This window comes from Macrotis lagotis, chromosome 1 (genome assembly GCF_037893015.1).
Source record: "Macrotis lagotis isolate mMagLag1 chromosome 1, bilby.v1.9.chrom.fasta, whole genome shotgun sequence".
Taxonomy (NCBI): Eukaryota; Metazoa; Chordata; class Mammalia; order Peramelemorphia; family Peramelidae; genus Macrotis; species Macrotis lagotis.
In genome coordinates, this window is record NC_133658.1 from 442,505,250 (window position 1) to 442,530,129 (window position 24,880).

The following is a 24,880-nucleotide window of genomic DNA, read 5'->3' on the forward strand; positions in this document are numbered from 1 at the left end:
GGGTAATGGCTGAACAAGTTATGGTTCACGAATACTATGGAATATTATTGTTCTGTAAGACGTTATAAAAGGTCAGACTCTAGAGAAGTTTGGAATGACAGGAATTGATGCTGATCGAAGGGAGCAGAACCAAGAAAACAGTACAGATTAACAACACTGTGAGTTGATCAGCCTTGATGGCTGCAACCTCCTCTCAGAAGTTCAGAGAGATAGGACAACCCTAGGAGACCAGGTATGGACAAAGTTATTCCTGTCCTGAGGAAGAAAAACAAAACAAAAAAAACTCTTCAGCATCTGATTGAACACCGCATTCACTTTTTAAAATTTCTTCTTATGTATTTCTTTTCTATCTCATAGTTTTCTTTCTTTTCCTTTAATCTTAATTCCTCATCCTGAAAATGACTAACTTGTAAACCTGTCAACACTATGTCACTCAGTCATTCTGTGGGTTCTTCCACTCTAGAATTTGGTTAGAGTCATTATTTAAAGGTATTTGGAATGATCTGGGGGAGAGCTTGCAGTAGTTCCAGCGTCCACTCTGCCATCCTGGCTCTGCACCTCCCAGTTTTATTTTTTTTATGCATTCTTTTCTTCAGTGAATTTTTATGCCTTATTTCCTATTTGGCTGATTTTTCTTTTTTAAAAAAATTATTTTTTTTTTCCAATTACACATAGAGATAGTTTTCAGTATTCATTTTTTTTGTAAGATTTTGAGTTCTTTCCTCTTCCCTCTACCCACCCTCCCCTTGAAAGCTAGTCAGCCTGATAGATAGGTTATACATGTACAATCATATTTCTTTGTAATACAGATGTAGTAGTAGTAGTAGTGCTAGGTAATTATTAAGTGTCTGAGGCAGGATTTGAACTCAGGTACTCCTGACTGCAGGGCCAATGTTCCATTCACTGCACCATCTAGCCCCCCCCCCCCACCCCAGTTGTGTTTTGTTTTCTTTTTTTATTTCTATGTCTGGATGTGTATAGCATTGTCCATAACAGGTTTCCCAGGGTTATCCTAGCTCTCTGACCCTCTGAGAGGAGCTGCATCCCATCAAAATTGATCAATTCACAACTACTCAAATTATTCAGTACCATTACAAACTAGCAAAAAATTATTTTGCACAGATAAATAGTAACAAAATTCATATAGCAGAACAAATAGTCAAGAATATCAAGGGAATTTATTAAAAAATGCAAAGGAAGGTGACTTCCTGGACCTGATTAAAAAGCAGCTGTCATCAAAACTGTCTAAACCAAGTTAAGAAATAGACAGAATCAGCATAAGTACAAAAAACGTATTAAATGACTACAGTAATCTATTGTTTGACAAACCTCAAAGACTAGCTTCTGGGACAAGAATTCACTATTTGGTGTTGCTGCTTGATCACTGGATATAGTGGGTTATGTGGGGAAGTCCCCACATGGTATTTACCTAGCAGTTTTTGGAGTTGACATCTACCCATTTCCCTTGCCATTCTGATGTGTACATGAGGGGTCTTGATGATGGAGTTTGCATGCTTTACCACATGGACTCAAGACCCTCCTACAGGTTTGGTAAGGCAGGGCTTGCTGCTGCTTTGCTGGGATTCTTCTTATGCTGGACTGTACTACCTTTTTACCCAAGTGAGATATATCTTGGCAAATTTCCAGGTTTCTTGGACTCAAACATTGTTTCAGCACCTCTTTTTGTTGGTTCTGTTGTTCCAGGATTCATTGCGGGGTGGGGGGGGCAGACAGTGTTCTATGGTTCTTTACAGGTGAATATGGGAGAGTTACAGTGTTTTCCTGTTTACTCTCTCATCTTGGCTCATCCAAGTCTTTTTTTCTTGTTTTCTTATTTCTTTTTTCCTTTGGAAACTAAATTTACTTTTCTTCATCTTTTAACAGAACATAGAGCAGTAATGGAAACTGCTTTTGTTTATGGTACTGAATATCAGTTTGTATTAACTACAGAAACTACTCTTTTGGAAGGAATTGGGTATGTATTTGATATGCCTGTACAAAATTTTAAACTTTTATTCCCTTGTTTGAAATCAGTTATAATAACTGAAACTGAATAATTAAAGGCAAAAGGTTTCTCCTTTTTGAGATACCTGTTGTGTTGAAATATATAATAAAGTTAAAAATTTCTTCTATTCTGTTGGAGAAAGCATTTTAGGTATACACTTCTGCCTAGATAATCAAGATAATCTAAACTTCCAGTAAAATCTTGCTAAAATATTTAAGATGAATGTCCTAAGAAGGATATCAGAGACCGATAGATTGCCTCAGTCTCCCAGAAAGTCTTTAAATTATTAAACTAGTGGTCTATCATAATAATCTTACTCTGTATTTATAATTTTCATAGATATTTGTTCTTTTTTTTTTTTTTTTTTTTTAGGTTTTTGCAAGGCAAATGGGGTTAAGTGGCTTGCCCAAGGCCACACAGCTAGGTAATTATTAAGTGTCTGAGACCAGATTTGAACCCAGATACTCCTGACTCCCAAGGCCAGTGCTTTATCCACTATGCCACCTAGATGCCCCCCAAATTGTCATTTTTATTACATTAATGTGATCTATCCACGAGCAATTGTTTTTTTTTTTGTTTGTTTATTTGTTTTTTAGGTTTTTGCAAGGCAAATGGGGTTAAGTGGCTTGCCCAAGGCCACACAGCTAGGTAATTATTAAGTGTCTGAGACCAGATTTGAACCCAGGTACTCCTGACTCCAAGGCCAGTGCTTTATCCACTATGCCACCTAGTCGCCCCTGAATATTTGCTTCTTAATGTTTATTTTCTGGTCCAGCTTACAGTTATTTTTCTGATAAGAAAGTTAGTGTGTAAAATAAAAGTACCTCACATTCACATAAGTATAGTTTGCAGAGTGATTTTTTTGTACTTCCTCATGAAGTATATAGTAATAACATTATTATTATTATTTCCATTTTATAAATGTGAGAATTAAATGTCAAAGAATCAGTGACTTTTATAAATAATATGGTTCTCCTCATAGTATATTTCATTTGTTTTAAACTGGAAGAATAGTTGCAGACTTTACAACAGAAACAAGAAATTGAAAGTTGTGGAGGCAGAACTTAATACAGCTTACTGTCATTCTTATTTTAAGTTTTCAGCAGATCATTAGAAGGATTCTATCTTGCTATTGAAATGAATCTTTGCTTCTCACATCACTTTACATATTTACTATTTTTAATTAGTATGAATTATTTTAATGCAAAGTAATACAAATACCATACTGGAGTATGTAGCTAAATCTAAGTGGACCAAATCTTCATGATCTTTTGCAACAGTCAGTTGGGTTAGTCTTAGGAAAAACTTTGAAATTGTCATTTGACCCCTCAGAAGTTTGGTTGCTAGACCCAGATCTTTGGAATTCAGTTTAGAAAATCTTTTTAACCTCACTTTCTTTCACTTGAAGGAAATTCAGGTACAGTCCTGAATTCATCCCTATTGCAGTTCTTTTGTTCTTAGACCTAGGAAACAGAAATTAATTTGCCAAAATAGGACAAGTTTGTTAGTCACTTTAGTCATTTTGACTTTGATTCCACATGGAGCATGTAAATATAAATAGCACAGGTCCTGAGTTAGGCTTAATTTCAGGTTTGGATGTGCAGCCATATCACTCTCAACAAATTAGGTTATGTAAGATTTTAAAGTATAGCTAAAAACAAGTAAATCTGACCTCAAGTTGATAGCAAATATAATAAATTCCTTTTGAATGGTCTTCTGAAGCATGTTAGGTGAAGGGATCTGTGCCTTAATTGTTTTGAGTTCTTTGGAGAAATGGGGAGAGAAGGAATGGGAATGAAAGGAAAATGCCCCAAGGCATCTTGGGGAAATTGGCAAATCAAATTGACTTTTATTATACCATAGTGACTCCTGTGTCAAACTTGTTGCCTCTATGTTTTAGTGGCTGTGATACCATGAAATGATAGTCTTTTTTTAAAAATTGTAATTTAAAGAGAATCAGATTTGGCAGCGCTAATCCCTGCAGATAGGGCAGAGGTTGAAACTAATTTCATTTAATTTTTCACTTAAAAACACTTTGTATTTTATTTTCTTATTTTATTTTCTTTTCACTACGTGGGGGAGGGGATATCTTTTTTGTTTCAAAGAGGGTGACAAACATTTATATACTATATAAGCAAACATTAACCAAGAAAAAAAAAAGGAGCAGGTAAGTAGTAGGTTGCATGTATTTAAGTAAAGTGATGTACAATACTTGATAGCACATAGTTTTGAATATGATGTAAAAATGAAAGTACAGGGAGAATTTAATTCTGATCTTTTTCTAGAGGCAATAAATTCATGTTAAATATTTGGAGTGAATGTAATAATACATTATGTTCCTTTAAATAATAGATGTAAATACTAGATATAGGAAGGGAGCATATTTGGGAACTCTTGGTACAGTAGATGTTCCTGAAAATGTGGCCCATTCTAGGGAAGTACTTTCATTTGTTGGCATGAGTCACAATTCATGTGTACTAAGCATGAGGGTGGAAAGGAAAACTGGAACTTCCTTGTAAATTTAACTTGATAATAAAAATGGTATTATGGAGGGGAAAAAATAATATGGTTCTATAAGTATCAACTTGCTTTCAGACTACAAGTTCAGTTTTTTTCATATATCACAACTTTGGACCTTTTTTAATTCTCATTTTTGAAAATGAATAATCAAATTTTAGTTTTTTGAGAAATACTATCTGAAAGGAATAATTTCTACAAATTTTCAAGTGTCAGGAATTACCAGATTTTTATAATTCTTTAAATTATTTAAATACTAGAATTTCGTCTGGAAATTTTAAAAAAACCATCCTAAAAATCAGGGACACTGATTACCGGGGATTTAGAGGGAAATTGATCCAGATGCAGCTAGGGTTAGTTGCTTCTTTTGTTTTTTTTTTTTTTGGAGGGGAGGGACTTTAAAAATTAGAAACATTAAGCATATTTATAAAATATAAACGAACAGTTCTGTATTGTGACTAGTTAAGTAAAGTGTCAGAAGAAAGACCCACAAAGGGATACTAGGAACTGGAAAGGGAGCCTGAGGTAGAGAGAGAGAGAGACCAGCATTTCTTAGTCTAATCCCTATTCCCTTACTGCTCCCTCCCAAAGTCCCCCCATCTGGCCTTTGGATTGGTTCAAGAATTTATTAAATATTGTAATTTAAGAATAAATTAGTTTGGGGTATAGTTCAGTAGGTGATCATGGTGTTCTGTGAGGAATCAACTTTTTGATATTTTTATTTTGAGGAATATCTTTCTGTCTTTGGACTATTTTGTTTTTTCTTGTCGAGTGAACTATTAAACATGAAGGGAAGCAATAGTTGTGACTAATGAAAAATCTAAGAAACAATTTCTGAGTAAAAGCCAAGGAAAAACTTCCAGAACAGTTAAATACTCTCAAAAAAGTGAGTGTTCCCAACAAAAAAAAAATCAACTCTGACTGGTTAACAATAAGAGAATGAATATTATAATGAAAGGTGGGCTTATTTCAATTAGTGACCAGTGGATTAGATTTTGGTTATTTCACTCTTATGCCTGATAAACAGATACCCTTATCACCCCTGCCTGGGAAAATCTAGACAAAAAGCTCTATTCCCCACCTAGCTTACATGAGTAGAACATTGGTGGAGTTATTGTAAAATTCCACCTGGGTAAAATGATTTTTACCCTTTAATCGGAACCAAATTTTCTCATTTGTGTGGGGTCCTGCCCATGACTGAACCTAATCTTTTCATTAACCCTGTCCTTTAATGGCTGCTTGACCTCATAATTAAATGATGAACTAGAAAGTGGGGGGGAACCCCTGGATACCCTCATATTTCTTGTTGGTTATTAGTAATTATTTCTCTCATTGTTGCTAATTTCTACCACATTTAAAATAAAAGCAAATCTCTACTTAGTGTCAGATAGTTTTTGTTCTTTCAAAACATGAGTTTTGATTTTAGGATAAGATTAGAAAGTTTATTTGTACTTCATTACATACTTTTATTTAGTATATTTTAATAAAAATTCAAGTTAAGTTTATATCCTCCCTCTGGTAAAGAATTATGTAATTTTTTAGTACATGTGCTGCTGAAGTGAGCACAAGAATTATGTAATTTTTAAAAAAACTTTTATATGCCTTTTTAATAATCTTTGTTGTGATTCATGGTCATAGCATGGAAAACATGGAGGCAGAAAAGTATATCATTGAAATCATGGATCCTTCGAATGCACATATACACATACACATACCGGTACATTGAATCTTAGATGGTAAATATGTTTATCTGTCTTTCATTATTAGGGCTGAAAACTCTGATATAATATCTGGAAGTCTTTTCTTCTTTCACTGTAAACTTGTCTTAGACTTGACACAGAAGTGCCGAAAGACACTATTAGAACAGCCATTGACTATAGTAAACATTCATCGATTTCTCAAGCTGATGGATGAACCTTTGTTGGTATGTATTAATGATAAATCACAAGTATGAATTCAGAATATTTTTATTTCATGACTGGGAGCCAAACCTGGATGAATTTCTTTTCCAAAATAATATTAGGCACATTGCTTTCATTTATGTATTGGAATGAACTTCTTTTAAATTTTTAAATGTGGAGTAAAGAGTATATCATTTATTCACACCACCCTTCAAGGAATCTAGTTATGATAGCCTGGAACATATTACTGAATCCTTTAAATTCTTCAGTATAAATACTAAATATGGTTAGGTACTGCGGATGTATACAGATAAGCAAATACAAAGTAATTTCAAAGATAAAGTGTTAAAAATTGACAGGGGATTGGAAGATAGGTGCTGTTTTTAACAAAAGACCTTCAGTCTCATAAAGGGACATGAAACAATCCAGTCACCAATTAAAAGCATTTATTTTCTGTGAAAAAGACTTGAAGGGGAGATAACATCCTTCAAAGGAGGAAGAAGGGAGAGGGTTCTCTAAAGTGGAACCTAAGGGAGAGAACTTCTGTAGATACACTCAACTAAGCAGAATGTTTAGAAAGTCCTGAGCAAGGTCTTGAGTCTACAACTTCTCCTCAAGGTTACTTAAGCTGATCAAGGCTAGTTCAGTGGTTTCTGGCAGCTTTGGGCATCTTCAAATTTGCCTAGAGTTCACTTGCCCCTTCTAATTGGGTAAATGTTGGATTTAAGGGCCTTCTACCTGGGCAAAGGATGGGAGTTGGGGCTATGGAACCCCAATTTATATCTTGAATAGGCTAATAAGACTCCCAAGTTGTAGTGGAAAAATCACCAATCACACAGCTAGGGCCTTGGATTTGCTGGCTGACCAAACAAGAGAGAGGAGTATTCAACATAGCTTGGTACTAGATTACCTGTTGACCGAGGAAGCTGCTGCCTAAAGATAGATGACAATGGGCAGGTGATAAAGAAGATAACCAGGGATATTACAAAGTTGGCACATGTTCCAGTTCAAACCTGGACAAGCCTATTTAGTTCCTCTTGGGCAAATTGGTTTACTTGTTAATGGTGGAAACAGTTACTGGGTATCTTACTATTGACCCTAAGTAGAATCCTATTAGCCATGTGCATCTCTCATGTATGATCCAGTTAATAACTCAAAGTATAAGATTCTATCAGTAAATTAGTACAGGTGTACAGTTCTAATAAGGAAGAAGTAAAGATATTGATATGGAAAGTCAGTAGTCCTGTTGAGGATGAGGATTGTGAATTAATTTGAGGAAGACACTGCTGGTGAAGTGTGAAGACCAAGTTGTTATTAAAAAGAAAAGGGGGGAGTTGTGAGAAATGTAGGGTGTTGGTCTTCACAGGGTGTGGAGGGGAGTCCTTAGGGAATCCATTACGAAGGGGGAATGGCCCAGCGAATCACAAGACTGGAAGAATTTTCCTAATCCCATTCCAGGGGTACCAAACCCCAAACCGATTCAACCGGTCAAGAGTGACCTAGAGATCTTGACCTAATGCTACTGAGTTTGCACAATTAGGTAATTGAATATTAACCCACACCCCCCCCCCCCCCGTTATGATTTGGGTTATTTAGCATATCTTGCATTGTATGATATGTGGGGGGGATCAAATTAGGGGCATGCCATGGAATGGGTGGACCTTTTAGATTGTTACTCAAACTCTGAGAGCCTATGAACATCCAAGAGGGAGGGCAAAGAGTTTCTGAAGACCATAAATTACCTGACTTTGAAGATTAATTCATGCATCACCCCTAGGTGAAGTACCTGTACCTTGTAAGGTGTATCTTGTAAGGTTCATGAATAAAATGTACAATTTTCTCTCAAAAAAAATTGTTCTGCTGTCTTATGAAGAATAGAAGTACAGCTCTTCTATAATAATGATCTTAACCAATATCTCAGTTAATGAAATGAGCCTGCAAATCCATCTAGGACCAGGCCTTCTATCCCTTCTTACTATGTTAGAAGAAATGGACATGGAGAAATCCATTTGTTTATGTCTGGAATAGTGTTACATAAGTAGTTTCTACAAGAACTTGGGCTGCTTAAGCCCAAGGATCATTTGGAAAGATTGGGGCTTCCCAAACACTTACATGACTTACTTTAGATATGCTTTGGATAGTTCTGGAGGTAAGAATGCATCTCCTAGATTGGTCAGCTTTGTAGCAGACTTGATATGTGACCATTAATAGGGAAACTTATTCATTTTCCCTTCCTACTTAAGAATGTGATATACTTCAGAAGACTAGGATCTCTGTACTTTGGCTACTTCATTCTTCCAATGTTTTTCCTATCCTAACAAATCTGTTCTCTGATTGTGGTTACTATGTTGGCCCCATCAAAGCTTCCCAAGAAAGTGACTGTTAATACTTGCCCCTTGCAAATGATCTTGGTAAAGAACTGTTTGCATGAGCCCCATGTAAATAATGTTGGGTGATACTGACTTTGGTGTTGTCCCCAAAGCAGAGCTCATCATGACAGGTTCCGACTGCCACTATTTTCTTAAGTGCATGACACAATTCTATGATTATCATCAATCAGAATTGAGATTCATAAGTTTAGGGTCTGTATCAGTTCTTTGAAGAGAAATCCATTTTCCATTTCCCTACTGCCTATCACATGACTCAGCAGCCACCTCATTCTCATCGGTAATGCTGATGCCCATTTTTTTGGAAGGATATTGAAAGTGATTTTGAGCTGTTCAGAATCTCTCTTTTTTCTTTTGTATGATATTGGCAATGAATTTGAGCTGTTGATGACCCATATCAAATGAAATTGTACCTGTAAAGAAATTAGCCATAGTAGGCACTTAATAAATGCTTATCTTATCCAATTACCTCGATGGGTGCTATTTCCAGTGTTTTCTTGGGGGTTGCTACTATAATCACAGATCCAGATTATAGTTTGCTTTCTGTATGTTTGTATGCATTCTATCTCCTCCATTAGATTGTAAATTCTTTGAGGACTGGGACCATCTTTCCTCTCTTTTTGTATCCCTAGTGCTTAGCACAATGCCCAGCACTTAGTAGGTATTTAATAAATGTTTATTGATTGATTGAGATCCTGTGAATGATCTCAAGTAGTCTATCTCTCTTAACAGCTTCACTGAGACTTGGGGTAGCAATTACATTTTTGGAAAGCTTGTTTCCAGAGTGTCATTTATTTTCTTATGATCATTACTAATGATTTTAGTTTTTTCCTATTCACCATTTCTTCAAAGGCTCACATCTTGACTAGTAGGGCATATTGCCAATCCTTGACATTATTGCTGATGATTTTGATGTTTAGTGAATCCTAGTTTTCAGAGCCCATGATGTGCACTTTTGGGGGTGAGGCTACCATGTCTGAAAAGTTGTGCCTCAACACCCTACTGAGACCAAGCCACCCAGAACAAGATCATCTACTCTTCTGCTTTCACTATTGCTTTTTAAACATGATTTTATTTTAGTTGATTGGTATAGTGCAAAGGAAAGAGTAAAGTATTTTCAGAGGATTTTGATTCAACTATTTGATAACTTTGTGGTCTTGGGCAGCCATTTCTTTTTTTTTAAATAAAAGTTTTTATATTTTTGAATTTTACAAATTTTTCCCCTAATCTTGCTTCCCCCCCCCCCCCCAGAATGCAGTCTGTTAGTCTTTACATTGTTTCCGTGGTATACATTGATCAGTTAGCCAGACTTAACTAGTTTTTAGACAAGGGTATTCACTATGTGGTATAATAAGAACCATTGACAGGAAAACTTAGACAAGATTGACTCACAGCTCCTGGTTACTGGAAATTCTTTTCTTCCCTTCATGAATTTCTTATGAATTTCTCCTTCAATATGATATAGTTTTCTTCTGACTCCTTTATTTTTTCATTTATTTTATATTATTACAATAAATTTTGTCATAAGAGTAAACATAAGTCCAGGTTTTAATCCCATATCATAATCTAATTGAATGGAATAGTCTTAAACTCAGAATGTTCAAAACAGAAGTTCTCTTTTTTTCTCAAATAATCTCCACTTCCAAAGTCAATACCATCTTCCCAGTCTACCAAATTTGCAATTTTGATATAGTCCTCACATATTCTCCTTCACTTCACATATTCAATTAATTGTCAGTTTTGCTGTTTCTCCCTCTACAGATCTTATGTCCAGCATCTTCTTTTCTACTTACACAGTTACCATCTTAGGTTAGATGCTCATCAATTCTTTGACAAGTTTATTGTGGTGACTTTTTAATGGTTTCTCTGCCTCTAGTCTCTCTCCTCTCCAGTTTATCCTTCAACTGCCAAGGCAAGTGCTGTCATGCTACCTTAAATGCAGATCTGACCATGTTACTTCTTTACTCATAGTGGCTACCAAATACCTCTAGTATGAAATATAAATTTTTTTCATGTGTAGTTTTTAAATTCCTTTGTATTTTCCCCAGATGATCATGACCTCTGAATCCTTGACCCCTCAGTTCCTCTCCCACATTATCACCCCTGCATTGGTTACACTTTTCTCTCTTGCCAGTGACAAGTCAGATGTGTGTCTGAACATCTGTAGAGATATGCCAAAAAATGTCATGAAAGTCAAATGAACACCTAATGTCTTTGAAAACCATCTCAACTATATTGTCTTATCTCAGATATGACAAGTCAGATGGAACTTAGCTACATGACTTCCCTAGTTAAATTTAAGATATTTATCCTTGAAGTCTGTAAACTTCCTTATCAGTAAGTTTCCCATACACTTCTAGCTTTGCAGATGTTTAAGTCAGGGTTCATTGTTGAGCTGACCAATCTGTTTAATGAGCTTATCCTTGGTGACTTTAGTTCCAGGGACATCTGTGTCCTCACTCCTATGGAAGCTGGCCCTCAACATCTTGCTAAATCACTTTAACTATACACCGTCCTTTTCTTTTGAATTCCTTACTCTTTATTTTATCATTGATCCTGCTCTTCTAAGCCTCAGTACTGCTTCCACTTTTGCTGTTACTCATGTACTATTAAAAATAGCTATAGAAAATCACAAAACTGCTGATTTTATCCACAACAAGCTGACTCTAAATAACCTCAATTGGACCCTCAGGACAGCAAGACAATCTTAATTGACTTCTTATCCTATTCAATATTTTTCATATATTTTCATCTTTATCACAATTTTAATTTTCACAGTGAGACTCAGTGATAGAAAAATTTTTGTTTATGTTATATATTTTGTTCATAGATTCTTATCTTTCATAGTGCTTAATAATTTTATTAATGCTTAAAATTATGTAAGCATAACAACTTTTATTGTGTTGATTTATTTTAATTTTAAATGTAAAAAAAAGTACAGAACAGTAGTGTACAATAATTAAAACTTAATCTTTCTTTTTCTTATAAAGACTGAAATTACTGAAGATCCTGAAAAAGTTTCAACTATTCATCTCCAGCTTGGTTTACCACTGATTTTCATTCTTAGTCAACAGACCACCTATGAAGCTGATAAGAAAACTGCAGAAATAGTGGCTTGGCGCCTCCTGGGAAAAGCAGGAGTCACGTTATTGTTAAAGTATTGTAAAATTTGATTATTTAAATCAGAATTTTTTCATGTTTAAAGTTAAAACCTTTTTAAAAATAGCAACTCTTGTAACACATATTAGTTCAAACCATAAGAAATAGAGATAAACCAACAACTAATTAGGTAAACGCTCCCTCCTAAATAGGTAGAAATCTAATTTTAAAAATATGCATATTCCACCTACTACAAAAGACTTCAAAGGAAGATATACTGCATCATCATGGCAACAATTCCCAACTAAAATTTTATGAGAAAATTTGTTGTATGTTAGTAATCTTTCTCATAGTAATTAAGCATTAGTTACAAAGGCATCATTTAGACTTGTTAGATCTAGAGATGACTATTCTTTTCATGAACTAACTTAAATATTGATTTCCATTTTCAAACAGAGACTCTTCAGATTTGAACATTCCTGCTCATGCCAATGTCATCTTCAAAAGAGGAAAAGAGGTGTGTCTTTATTATTTTAAAATGTTGCTTATTTCTATTATGGATATTAGAAAAATGTATTCAAGTTCAATAATTTTGTTTTAGTCAATTAAATTCTCCTTTTTAATCAAAAATTATAGATTTGAAATTTAAATCATCTCATATCAACAGAGAATCTGGTACCATGTTGCATTTGTTAGTAGGGCAATGGCCTTCGGAAAGTCTTACTCAGGTGACCCTGAGTTCTCTTAAGACAATAATGGTAGATTGTTATTTCCTCATTATAGCAATTAATATACTTGACTAAACTTCTCTAATAAGTTGTTTTAATTGGCATAAATATTATTTCTTTCCATTTCCCATAAGTAGATTAAATTAAAATTGTATTGGTTCAATTTTTTTTAAAAGATCACTTTCATTTTGGAGTATGCTTTTTTTGTGGTCATTATATCCAGTGTTTTCCAATTCTTTTCAATTTCAAGCTAACCTTTTAATTTTTTCCTAATCAACTCTCCTTCACAGTTCCTAAAGCAGTTATTCAAAAATTTTTATATAACTTCTCAAGCTAGATCCCCATTCCTTTTAGCAGAGATGTCATAACTTCCCTGAAAAATTTGAAACCATCTATTGAAAACTTTCCATAATTCCATATCATCTTAGCATCATACTTCACCTTGTCCCATTTTGTCCTAGCCTTGTAGGGTAAGTTAGCCTTTTTCTTTCTCTACTGATCTCAATCCCTTCCATCTCCAGGATTTTTTCCCCTTCCTTTCCTTCCCTCCTTCCCTCCCTCCCCATCTACATCACTCCTCCTAATTTTAATTTTCTGTATCTATTGGCTCATTTTGTATCATTTTTAAATTTGCCCAAATATTTCCCCCATTATTTAAAGAAAATAATCAAGCTTGTCTCTTCCCCTTTCAGAGTAAATTCCTGTTTTAAAAAAAAAATTTTTTTTAAATCTATTTGAAAATTTTGAGTTCCTAATCTTCCCCTAACCATTGTGGAGGCAATATCTCAGGTTCATATATGAAATCATTTCCATATTAGTCATGTTACAAAAAAAAAGAAACAAAAAGGCAAGAAACATAAAGTGAAAATATATCTGCAATCAGCACCCAAAGTTCATCAGTTCTTTCTCTAGAGTTTGATAGCATTTTTCATCATGAATATTTTGGAATTGCCTTGGATCATTATTTTTGTCAGATGATACCTCTCATGTAAAGTCACATAATTATTTCTTTGAGGGTCTATAATAAAAAAGAAGAACAATCTTTACCCTCAAGAAGCCTACAGTTTCCTAGAGGTTACCATATGTTCAGAGATAGTGATCCTCCAACAGATGTTTCTATAAGAGACAGTTTAGATGATGAACACTTTTAACCTGGCGACCTTTTAGGGAGTGAGTAAGATTGATTCTCTTTGACCATGCTTGGTCTTCCCTCTGGAACTCCAAAACAATGCTTAATCTCTTGACATCTCTGTTTCCCTTTTCTTGACTTGGGGTAGAGAAAAGTCATAATACTAAGGTTCAAGTCAATTTATCTGCTTGGAGATAATGGGGTTTTTTAAATTAGAGTTTTTGACCAGGAGGACAAGTATTATTTCATCCATGACTTTTATTTTCAAAACTAGAAATTTATAAATACAATTCACATAATATTCTGAGTTCCCAGGTAATTATTTGATTGCCAAACCAGAAAGGTAGTCTAGGGAGGTGGTCAATTATTGGTGTGATAAATTATTCATAGGTCTTTCCTTCCCCTCAAGCACATTATTTATAGCAAAATTGCCCACAATGCTGCCTATTGTGTAGCAGGTGAAAAATGAAATGACTGAGGAAACAAAGGTTCAAGCTCTCAAGAATATTTATTAAGCTATTTCAGTTACCTAACGATTTAGGATTGGGTTCCTTCTTCAGCTAAGGACCCTGAATATAGAGGGAGATAGATTTATGAAATTGGTTAAAAACAATAAAGGATGATCAACTAAAAGGAATTGATGCAATATTAGATATCAGATTTCTAAGTGATGGAAAGATTAGGTACTTTGCAAATTGGTAATGGGGAGAGTGAACAGCTGCAGTTCCCTGAAATCCAAAAAGGAGATGTCCTACTCCCATTTTGATTGTCTGTAAATAAGCAAAGAAACATAGAAACAATTGCTGATTGATTAGTATGGGACCAGTTTTCAGAGATGAGTTGCTTGAGATTTACAATTCTTAGACAATTCCTTGCATCTAACTTTGGATCTTACTGAGTTTTCTGTTAGCATAATTTAGGTCCTTAGGTAAGGCTCTCTTGGTTAAGTAAGGAGAGGTGGTCCAGATTTCCCAATCATGAAGGGCTAGTTCAAACAGTGTTGTAAGATTTTCTCCCATTTCTCCCATTCCCCATTGAATAAGATTTCTCACTTTTCAGAATTTAGCCTAGACCTAAAAATTGAATAGAAGGGGAACTGAGCTAACTCTAATATTGAATTACAAGAAAGAGAAAAGTGTGGTTCATTCCTTTCCACAATTAACCACTTTACTATTTTAATCCCCTCAGTTCCCTCTGTACTATACAATAATAAAAAAGAAGGGAGAAACAGAGCAGAGTAAATTCATTGTCTTAGAGATTCCTCTGTTTAGGTTTAATTTAGTCACTTCCTGCTTTGATTCTCTCAATAAGCTGAGTGTAGGAAAGGAAAATGCTTCAGCCCTTACAAGACTAAAAGTCAGTACCCTAGAAGACATTTTTTATCGGTATCCTAGAAAACATTTTTTTATCTGCTATTACTGCTCCACTTAAATGTCACTTTTTAAGGTTTTTTTGCAAGGCAAATGGGGTTAAGTGGCTTGCCCAAGGCCACACAGCTAGGTAATTTTTAAGTGTCTGAGACCGGATTTGAACCCAGGTACTCCTGACTCCAGGGCTGGTGCTTTATCCACTGCGCCACCTAGCCACCCCTAAATGTCACTTTCAAAATAAATACAAGAAATTATTTTTTTAGGTGGAAGGAGCACTAACAACTGGGGAGAACCAGGGAAGTCCTCATGAATAATAGACTTAGATGGTATAGTCTTCGGAGTACACTTGAAAAATTCTCCTTACTTCCTTGAAGTATGTCCTTATTTGTCCTCTTATTGGTCATATTCCATGCTATTATAGTGCTTTTTTCAGTCTTGTCCAACTTTTTGTGACCCCATTTGGGATTTCCTTGGTGAAGATTCTGGAGTGGTTGGCCAGTTTCTTCTCCAGCTCATTTTACAGATGAAGAAATTGAGACAAACAGGGTCACACACCTAGGATATATTTGAAGTCACATTTGAATACAGGAAAAATGAATCTTCCTGACTACATATCTGGAATTCTATTCACTGCATCATCATTGTGTTTGTTTATAGAACTCAGTATCACATTGCTTTTGTCATCATTTATATATATATATATATATATATTCCCCCCCCCCATAGGGCTATTTTGTTTACCTGTCTCTGATTATCAATTAGTTTCCCTACCAAGTTAATCCTTTTTCAGTCTTTGAATCCTCTCAGCTACCTTGACAACAGATTTGATAAAGAGGTCATTATATAAATGAGCATATAGTGCATAAAGAGTGGAATGCTAATCCAAAGGCTTTTCTTTAATGGAATCAGATTTTGTCCTTGTTTCTCTTTTGCTTTTTTAAATATTATTTGTGAAGCTGAGATTATATTTGAATTTTCTTGTAATTTTTTTAAAATTAGAGTTTGTAGACAGTAAAAGTTTTCTTCTTGTAGTGTTTTACTTTGTTACATGTTTAGTGGCCACATAGCATCTACCTGGCATCTGTTGAATGATCAGAATTCTTTTTTTTATTTAATTTATTTTTTATTCTCATTTTGTACAAATGTTTTTTATATTAATAAAATATTCTTGTTTATAAGTAAACAAAATACCCCTCCCCCCATGAATATAGATAGACTTGCTTGGGTGAAAAAAGTAAAGGGGAGAGAAAAAAAATTAAAATAAAAAAATAATAGTAATAATTGTAGGTATGGCCAGGTGGAGCAATGGACGAAGGAAGCACCAGCCCTGGAGCCATGAGCACCCGAGCCCATATCCAGCCTCGTAAACCCAACAATCACCCAGCCGTGTGACATGCAAGCCATCCGATCCCCACTGCCCTGCAAAAACCAAAAAGACGAAAAAAAAAAGACCCAAAATAAAATAAAATAGTAATAATAGTAGGGGTAGCTGGGTGGCAGACAGAGCATTGGCCCCTGAGCCAGGAGCACCTGGGTCCAAATCTGGCCCCAGACACCCAAAGATCACCCTGCTATGTGGTCCCAGGCAGGCCACCCAGCCCCACTTGCCCTGCACCCTCCCCCAAATAATAATAACAAAAAATGTGCTTCAGTCTTTGTTCCAACACCAACAACTCTGTCTTGGGTGGATCACATTCTTTATAAGTCCATCACAAAAGTTACTACCATATTTTTCCAACGTTGCCATTGCTGATCTCAACTCCCTCCTTTCTTCTTTCTCCACTACCATGTACTCTATTTTCTCTCTCCTTTCACCATGACTCTGCTGTAGGGTCGCTGAGTGGCTCAGCAGACAGATCCCTGGTCCTGGGGCCAAGAAGCCCTGAGCCCCCATACCACCTCTTAGGCCCAAAATCCACCTGGCCCTATGGTCCTGGGCAGGCCTTCCAATCCCAGCCCCTTGCAAGAAGTGAAAAAGAAAATGTGTTATATCTGACCACTCTCCCCCCATGGTCCATCCTCTCCTCCTTTATTCACATCCCTACCCCTTCCCGCTGCTCCCTGCTCCTTCTTACTCCAGATGTCTGTACCCCATTGAGTATACCTGCTGTTTCCTCTCCTAGCCATCTCTGATGAGAGCAAAGGTTCCCTCATTCCCCCTTACCTTCCCCCCTTCCATATCATTGCAATAGCTCATTGTGATAAAAAAAATCTTATTATGTGAAATATCTTGGCCTATTCCCCCTCTCCTTTTTCTTTCTCCCATTCCATTTCCTTTTTTTTCTATTGACTCCATTTTTACACCATATTTTATCTTCGAATTCAGCTTTCTTCTGTGCTTCAACTATAAAAGCTCCCTCTACCTGCTCTATTAACTGAGAAGGTTCATATGAGTATTATCAGTGTCATTTTTCTATGCAGGAATACATGCAGTTCATCCTCATTAAGTCCCTCATATTTCCCCCCCTCCTCCAATCTCCATGCTTCACCTGAGTCCTGTATCTGAAGATCAAACCTTCTGTTCAGCTCTGGCCATTCCAAAAGGAACCTTTGAAATTCCCCTGGTTCATTGAAAGTCCATCTTTTTCCCTGGAAGAGGACATTCAGCCTTTCTGGGTAGTTCATTCTTGGCTGCATTCTAAGCTCTTTTGCCTTCTGGTATATTGTATTCCAAGCCCTACGAGCTTCCAATGTAGTTGCTGCTAAGTCCTGTGTTATCCTGACTGCAGTTCCACGATATTTGAACTGTGTCCTTCTGGCTGCTTGTAATATTTTCTCTTTGACTTGGGAGTTCTGGAACTTGGCTATAATATTTCTGGGGGTTGGTTTTGGGGGATCTCTTTGTCGGGGGGATTGGTGGATTCTCTCTGTTTCTATTTTGCTCTCTGCTTCTAGAATATCAGGGCAAAAATGATCAGAATTCTTAATTATATTATCATTTTAATATTTTCAGGGAGAATCAGTTGACTTCTTGGTTTTACATGATGCTAACTCAATAATATCCTTTGTGGAAAATTATGCACCCATCCGAAATAATGAGCCAGTTAAGGAATATGAAGAAGGTGAAATGGAGACTCTAAATCTAGGTAATGCTTGTGTTTTTTTCTATCATGCTAAAATTTGTTTTGAATATTATTAATTTTTATTATGAAATATATTAATATTTGGTCCTACATGATCACTTAAATCTACTTTGAAAAACTAAGACTTTTAAAGTGAATAGTTATGTAATTACTATAATTTTCTCTACATTATTGGTCAGTGACATCCACACTTAGGATCTGTATTGTTTGTTTTGTCTATAGTCTTTCAAAAAAATTAATTGGGCATCATTTCTTTATGACTTCTGGCCTCTTCCAAGGTCTAGAAACTTCTGCCTATTTTTTGGCAAAGATTTCCTCATACTAGAATGTTCTAATATTTTATTTTAATCTATAAAATAGCAATGTCTCATTATTATACATTACTTTAAGATTTTTAAAGTGCTTTACATACATTATCTCAATTGATTCTTGCAACAGCCCTTTGAAGAATCTACTGTTATTATTTCTCTTAGTCAAAAGGAGACTGTAACCCAGAAATTTAAGAGTTTCCCAGGGTCTCACAGATAGGATGGCTCTGAGGTGGAATTTTAACTTAGATCTTTCTGAGTTCCACCAAAGTGGAAGACAGTAGTAACACAGGACTACCTAGTATGGCATGTCCTCATAAGAGAGGGTGCAGTGCTCTATTAGCAAGGAAGAATTGAAGTAGCTCAAAGGAAACGTGAGATATGTGGGTTTAGCTTAATCTCTCCAGATGTTCACATTGATATTTTGTGCCTACCTCGTGGTAGAGCATTCCAGCTTGTATTGGTCTGATCAACCACAGTTGAATACACTTAACTTATCTTAACATAGTCATGTCATTTTGGTCATTTTGTCTCCTTCAATAATGAAGAACAAGAACCAACCAACCAACTAACTAACCAATCCTGATACTTCATTGTGGCATGGATATTTCCTTGAGTTTTTTTTTTTTGTTTAATTAAATTTTATTTTCAGCTCTGCATTCTCAGTCACCCTTCTCTCCCACTAAGAAGACAAAGAAAACAAAAAATCCATTATAAACATACATGGTTATCCAAAACACATTTATACATTGGCCATGATCAAGTAAAAATCTCTCGTGACTGATAATATCAGAGAACTTGGTCAGATTGATGAACATTATATATAGACCTCTGTTCTGCTCCTGGAATTTCCCCTGGAATTGTTAGGCAGGAAACACCATATCAACCATTCCTTTGGCCTTCCAAAAGCCATATTACTTCTCAGATAGGTGACCATTTTCCAGGTGAATTTTTGTACTTGTAGAGTTTTACTTTGTAGTCAATTAAGGAGGACTGGCAAGAATCTTGCCAGTGGTAACTAAGAGAAAGGACTTCCCTCCTTCTATGATTGTCACAGAAAAATCTATTTCCTTTACCTTAAAGGCATGGATAATAGAGGGATAATGGACTCCTGGGGAAATAATCTCTTCTTGCCATGTAAACCAGAAAATTTCAGTCAACCTTTTTATAAGCAGTGGACCCTTGCCGCGCTCTTCTCACCTTGCATATCTCAGCTGAACTAGAATCAGCACCAGGCTCTTTGCCATACAACAAGAGCTAAATGGCATTCAAAACCCCTTCTTCATTTGGAAATTTGGCTAGAGAGGGATTGACTTTAACTTGCGATATTCAGTCAATGACATCAGCATTGATTGATGACAGTCTGTTGAGAATACTATAGCCCATCTCTTCCCTGATGATGTCTTTATCACTCATCAATTTGGCACTGTCCATAGAGAACTGAGTTGGACCATAGATCTTTGACCCATACATAGCCTTCAGGGCATCACAAAAGCACTTTGGATTGTTACTATCAGCATGAAAATGAATTTCATCTACCTTCTTACTCATTCAAGAAAATTGTGTTTCTCTAAAGCTTCACTTGCACTTTACTTTTTATAGAATTAAATTCTGTCTTCTTATAGATGGATAAATATCCTGCTGATAAATCCTATGAAGTTCTTGTTTTTCATTTAGATCTTCTTAATTTCAGCATCATTTTTATCAAACCAATCTTGATGTGTGCAAATGATGTTGCCCAGATGAGTAAATGCAATGCTGTACACCAAATCTCTGAAAGTTTCCTGTTGCTTTTCTACTCCACATCTGTTTTCTTCCAAGTTAGCAACAAACTACTCTGACTCAGAGAAATACTCTGAGTTGAAGTTAAGTCTTCTGGTAATCTCACCTTGGGGCTGCTTTGATTAAATGTGAATATTTAATTTGTAGAGAATAAGTCTATGATCACTCTGCATCACACATCTCTTTGTCACTTTCACATCCTTTCTGTCTCTTCTCCTTGCAGTGACATAATCTGTTAAGTGCTAATGTTTGCTCCAAGGATGCATTCATCGAGTTTTATTGTGTTTAGGTAACTGGAAGACAGTGTTGTTGATGAGATGGTCATGAGATGCACAGGTCTTCAGTAGTAAGTGTCCATTGCTTTGCTATTTCCAACTCCATTCCTCCCAAGGTCTTCTTCCCATTTCTAGTAGTCTATGCCTACTCTTGAATAAAGTCACCCAGAATTATAAACTTTTAGCACATTATTGATAAGGGTCCTCCAGGTCTTCTTAAAATTCTTTGACCTCATCATTCATTATAGTAGGAGCATATCCTTTGATAATGGCTTGGCATTTTCCCATAAGTAGCAATTACATTGCCATGAATCTCTCCTTTTGGGAGCCAAGATTGTTTACTAGATTAGGTTTGATTGTGAAACCTATGCCAGTTCCCCATCACTGTGAACACTCCAGGAAAAATTGTGTACTGTTTTGACTTCAACAACATGATCTTCATTTGCCAGCCTTGTTTCACTCAGAACTGCTTTCTCTCTAACTAAGAAAACAAGGGAAAAAAACCCATTATAAACATCCATGGTGAAGCAAAACACATTTCTGCATTGGTTACTGTTGTGACTGACAACATCAGAGAACTTGGTCAAATTGATGATAGTGTATTGTGTATAATGTGATACCTGCTTAGTTCTCTTGCAGCAAGAACTATTCATTTTTCAGGTCTACTAGATTTCTTGTTGTCTCTGTGTAAAGATTCCATGTACTGAATGTGTATTATCTTGGCAAAAGTTTTTATGTATATATTTTTTGCGATTTTGACTGCAGGGGGTATCCCCATCTGTTGCATTAAGCAGTCTAGGGTTGAGTGAAACAGACAATTTTTAGGATACCTTTTCTAACCCTTTCCTCACAACAAGTGGTGAGCAGTGTAGTCTTTCAAAAAGACTGCTTAGATACCCATGGGTGTCTTCTACTTCAATTCAGTGAGAAGATAACCCTATGGCCTCATGCATGTATGTGCAGCATTATTTTATTTATTTATTTTTTTATTTTAGGTTTTTGTAAGGCAAATGGGGTTAAGTGGCTTGCCCAAGGCCACACAGCTAGGTAATTATTGAGTGTCTGAGACCGGATTTGAACCCAGGTACCCCTGACTGCAAGGCTGGTGCTTTATCCACTATGCCACCTAGCTGCCCCTATGCAGCATTATTGCTATAACTTCCATTGAATCTGTAACTGCTTTTTTGTCACATGCCTGTCTCCACAGAACTTTGAGGTAGGTAAAATATGATAAAATAGTATGTCTTTTGATTTGTGCATAAATTATATTTAATTGAGCCAGAGTTGCATGAAATTGTTGGCCTCACTTTCTGTTCCAAAGTCATTGGAGTCCAATGGCAAGATGACTATCGATAGCTCAGGATACAGTGGATTACCTTGGCATCTTCAATGTTTAGCCAAACTCTAAGGACTCCATATTTCCTTCTTCAGCTTCCTTCATGGACTTTGGAACAAATTGTTCTGGTTTGCCTATTCCATTAGAAGAAATCTACAGGGGCAGCTAGGTGGCGTAGTGGATAAAGCACCAGCCCTGGAGTCAGGGGTACCTGGGTTCAAATCCTGTCTCAAGACACTCAATAATTACCTAGCTGTGTGGCCTTGGGCAAGCCACTTAACCCCATTTACCTTGCAAAAAAAAACTAAAAAAAAAAAAGAAACTAAAGGAAGGGGCGGTTAGGTAGTGCAATGGATCAAGCACCGGCCCTGGAGTCAGGAGTGCCTGGGTTCAAATCCGGTCTCAGACACTCAATAATTACCTAGCTGTGTGGCCTTGGGCAAGCCACTTAACTCCATTTGCCTTGCAAAAACCTAAAAAAAAAAAAGGAAGAAAAGAAAATTATGGTAAAGGCACAAAAAATTTTTGAAGAAAATAGCATCCTAAAAATCAGAATTGGCCAAATGGGAAAAAGAATAAAAGTCTCACTGTAATTCCTAAATTCCTAAAACTTTAGAATTGTATATGTGGAAGCTCATGACTATGAGACATAAATAATAAAACAAAGACAAAAGAATAAAGAAATAGAAAAATATGAATTATCTCATCGGAAAAACAACTGATCTGGAAAATAGATTGAATTGAGCTAATTTAAAATTGAAAGCTATGATAAAAAAAAGGGACTGGACTAATTTTATTTTTCAAGAAATTATAAAAGAAAATTGCCGTAAACAAGAGGGTTAAATAGATTTTGAAAAATTCTACTGATTTCTATTTGAGAGATCCCAAGATGAAAACTAGTCAAAGTCCCAAACTGCCAAGTCAGAGAAAAAAAAGCATCTGGAAACAAAACATTAACATCATATGTATAATATGTGCATGGATGAACATATTTTTATACATGTGCACAGACTGCACTGTATATGGATATAATAAGTGCCTATGTTGTCTTGGACTGGAAAACTTTCACTTAGTCTTTTTGTGGGTTCTGTCACTCTTGAATTTGTTTTAGAGTTATTTAAGGTATTTGGGGGAAGCTCAGGCAGTTCCCTGTTTTTAGGCTGCCATCTTTGCACCACTCTTTTCCCTTTTTTATTACCAATTAATGGTATTGTTGGATCAAGGATAAATTTAGCTTGGATGACCTTTGGACAGAAATTAAAATTGCTATCCAGGATGGTTAAATCAAATGCATCAGTATCCCACTTTTCCCACATCCTCTCTTTTATCATTTTCCTTTTTTGTCTTGTTACTTAAATCTAAAAGGTATGAGGTAATACATCAGAGTTGGTTTAATTCACATTTCTCTATTCAAATGTGATTTAGAACACTTCTTATATCTATGGATAGTTTTGATTTCTTCATTTATATAATTAGCTTTTCATATCCTTTGATCATTTATCAATTGGGGAATTGCTTATATCCTTAAATTTTACTCAGTTCACTATATATTTTGTATATCTACTAGAGACTCTTGGTATAAAGATTTCCCAGCTTTTTTCTCTCCTTCTAGTCTTGATTGCCTTGATTTTGTTTTTATAGAAACTTTAATTTAATATAATCAAAATTTTCTATTTTGTTTTTCATAATGTTCTCTTATCTTTTGTTTAATCATGAATTATTCTCTTCCCATAGGTTTGACAAGTAGATTATTCCTTTCTTTTATAATTTGCTTACAGTGTTAGGCTTTATGTCTAAATCATGCCCATTTTGACTGAATTAATGCTAACTCCTATTTGGTTATGAATTATAACCTTTCTCATTGATTTTGACTATTCCTTGCTTTTTTAATTTGTTTATGGTATCACCCTTTATGTCTAAATTATTATGTTTTTATCCTGGTATATGGTATGAGATGTTAATTTACACCTAGTTTATATCTCTTTTCCTAGTAGTTTTGTTAAACAATGAGTTCTTATCCCAGTTTGGGTTTATCAAACACTAGGTTACTATGGTCATTGTCCACTGTGTCTTGTGTACCTGATTTAATCCATTGGTCCATCCCTCTAATCTTAGCCAATACCAGGTAGTTTTGATGATTATTACTTTTTAATTTATTTTGATATCTGGTATTGGTAGTTTACCTTCCTTTCTTTTTTTTTTTTAGGTTTTTGCAAGGCAAATGGGGTTAAGTAGCTTGCCCAAGGCCACACAACTAGGTAATTTTTAAGTGTCTTAGACCAGATTTGAACCCAGGTACTCCTGACTCCAAGGCTGGTGCTTTATCCACTATGCCACCTAGTCACCCCTTTCCTTTCTTTTTTATTAATTCCCTTGATATTCATGACCATTTGTTCTTCTAGATAAATTTTCTTATTATGGTTTTCTTTTAGCTGTATTATTTAGTAATTTGATTGGTATAAAACTGAATAAGTCAATTTGTTTAGGAAGAATCGTCATTTTTATTATATTCACTTAGTCTGGCCATGAGTATGTGATAACATTTCCAATTGTTTATGAATTTATTTGTGTGAAAAGTATTTTATAATTGTGTTCATATAATTCTTGGGTTTTTCTAGGTAGGTAGACTCCTCAAAATTTTATATTGTTTACAGTTATTGTAAATGGAATTTTTCTTTCTTTCTCTTATTGCTGGACTTTATTGATCATATAAAATGCTAATGATTGATGAGGATTTATTTTATATGCTGAAAGTTTGCTAAAGTTATTAATTAAAGTAGTTTTTAGTTGAGTTCTCTGGATATACCATTATATTATTTGCAAAAAGTGATAATTTTTTTCCCTCATTGCCTATTTCTAATTCCTTTGAGTTCTTTTTTTTCCCTTATTGCTATAACTGATATTTCTAGTACTATATTGAGTAAAGGTGGTGACAATGGGCATCCTTGCTTAAATCCCTG

General features: G+C 35.4%; 1 protein-coding gene across 2 annotated transcripts in view; it reads left to right on the forward strand.

The window, feature by feature from the left end:
* The window catches only part of TXNDC16 (thioredoxin domain containing 16), a 100,088-nt gene that overhangs the window by 31,092 nt on the left and 44,116 nt on the right, over positions 1–24,880 (forward strand). For both annotated transcript variants that reach the window (XM_074213345.1, XM_074213346.1), the window contains exons 8-12: positions 1,885–1,975; positions 6,290–6,446; positions 11,801–11,967; positions 12,366–12,426; positions 18,090–18,222. In XM_074213345.1, the coding sequence (XP_074069446.1) occupies positions 1,885–1,975; positions 6,290–6,446; positions 11,801–11,967; positions 12,366–12,426; positions 18,090–18,222 (609 nt within the window). The remainder of the gene's footprint in view (positions 1–1,884; positions 1,976–6,289; positions 6,447–11,800; positions 11,968–12,365; positions 12,427–18,089; positions 18,223–24,880) is intronic.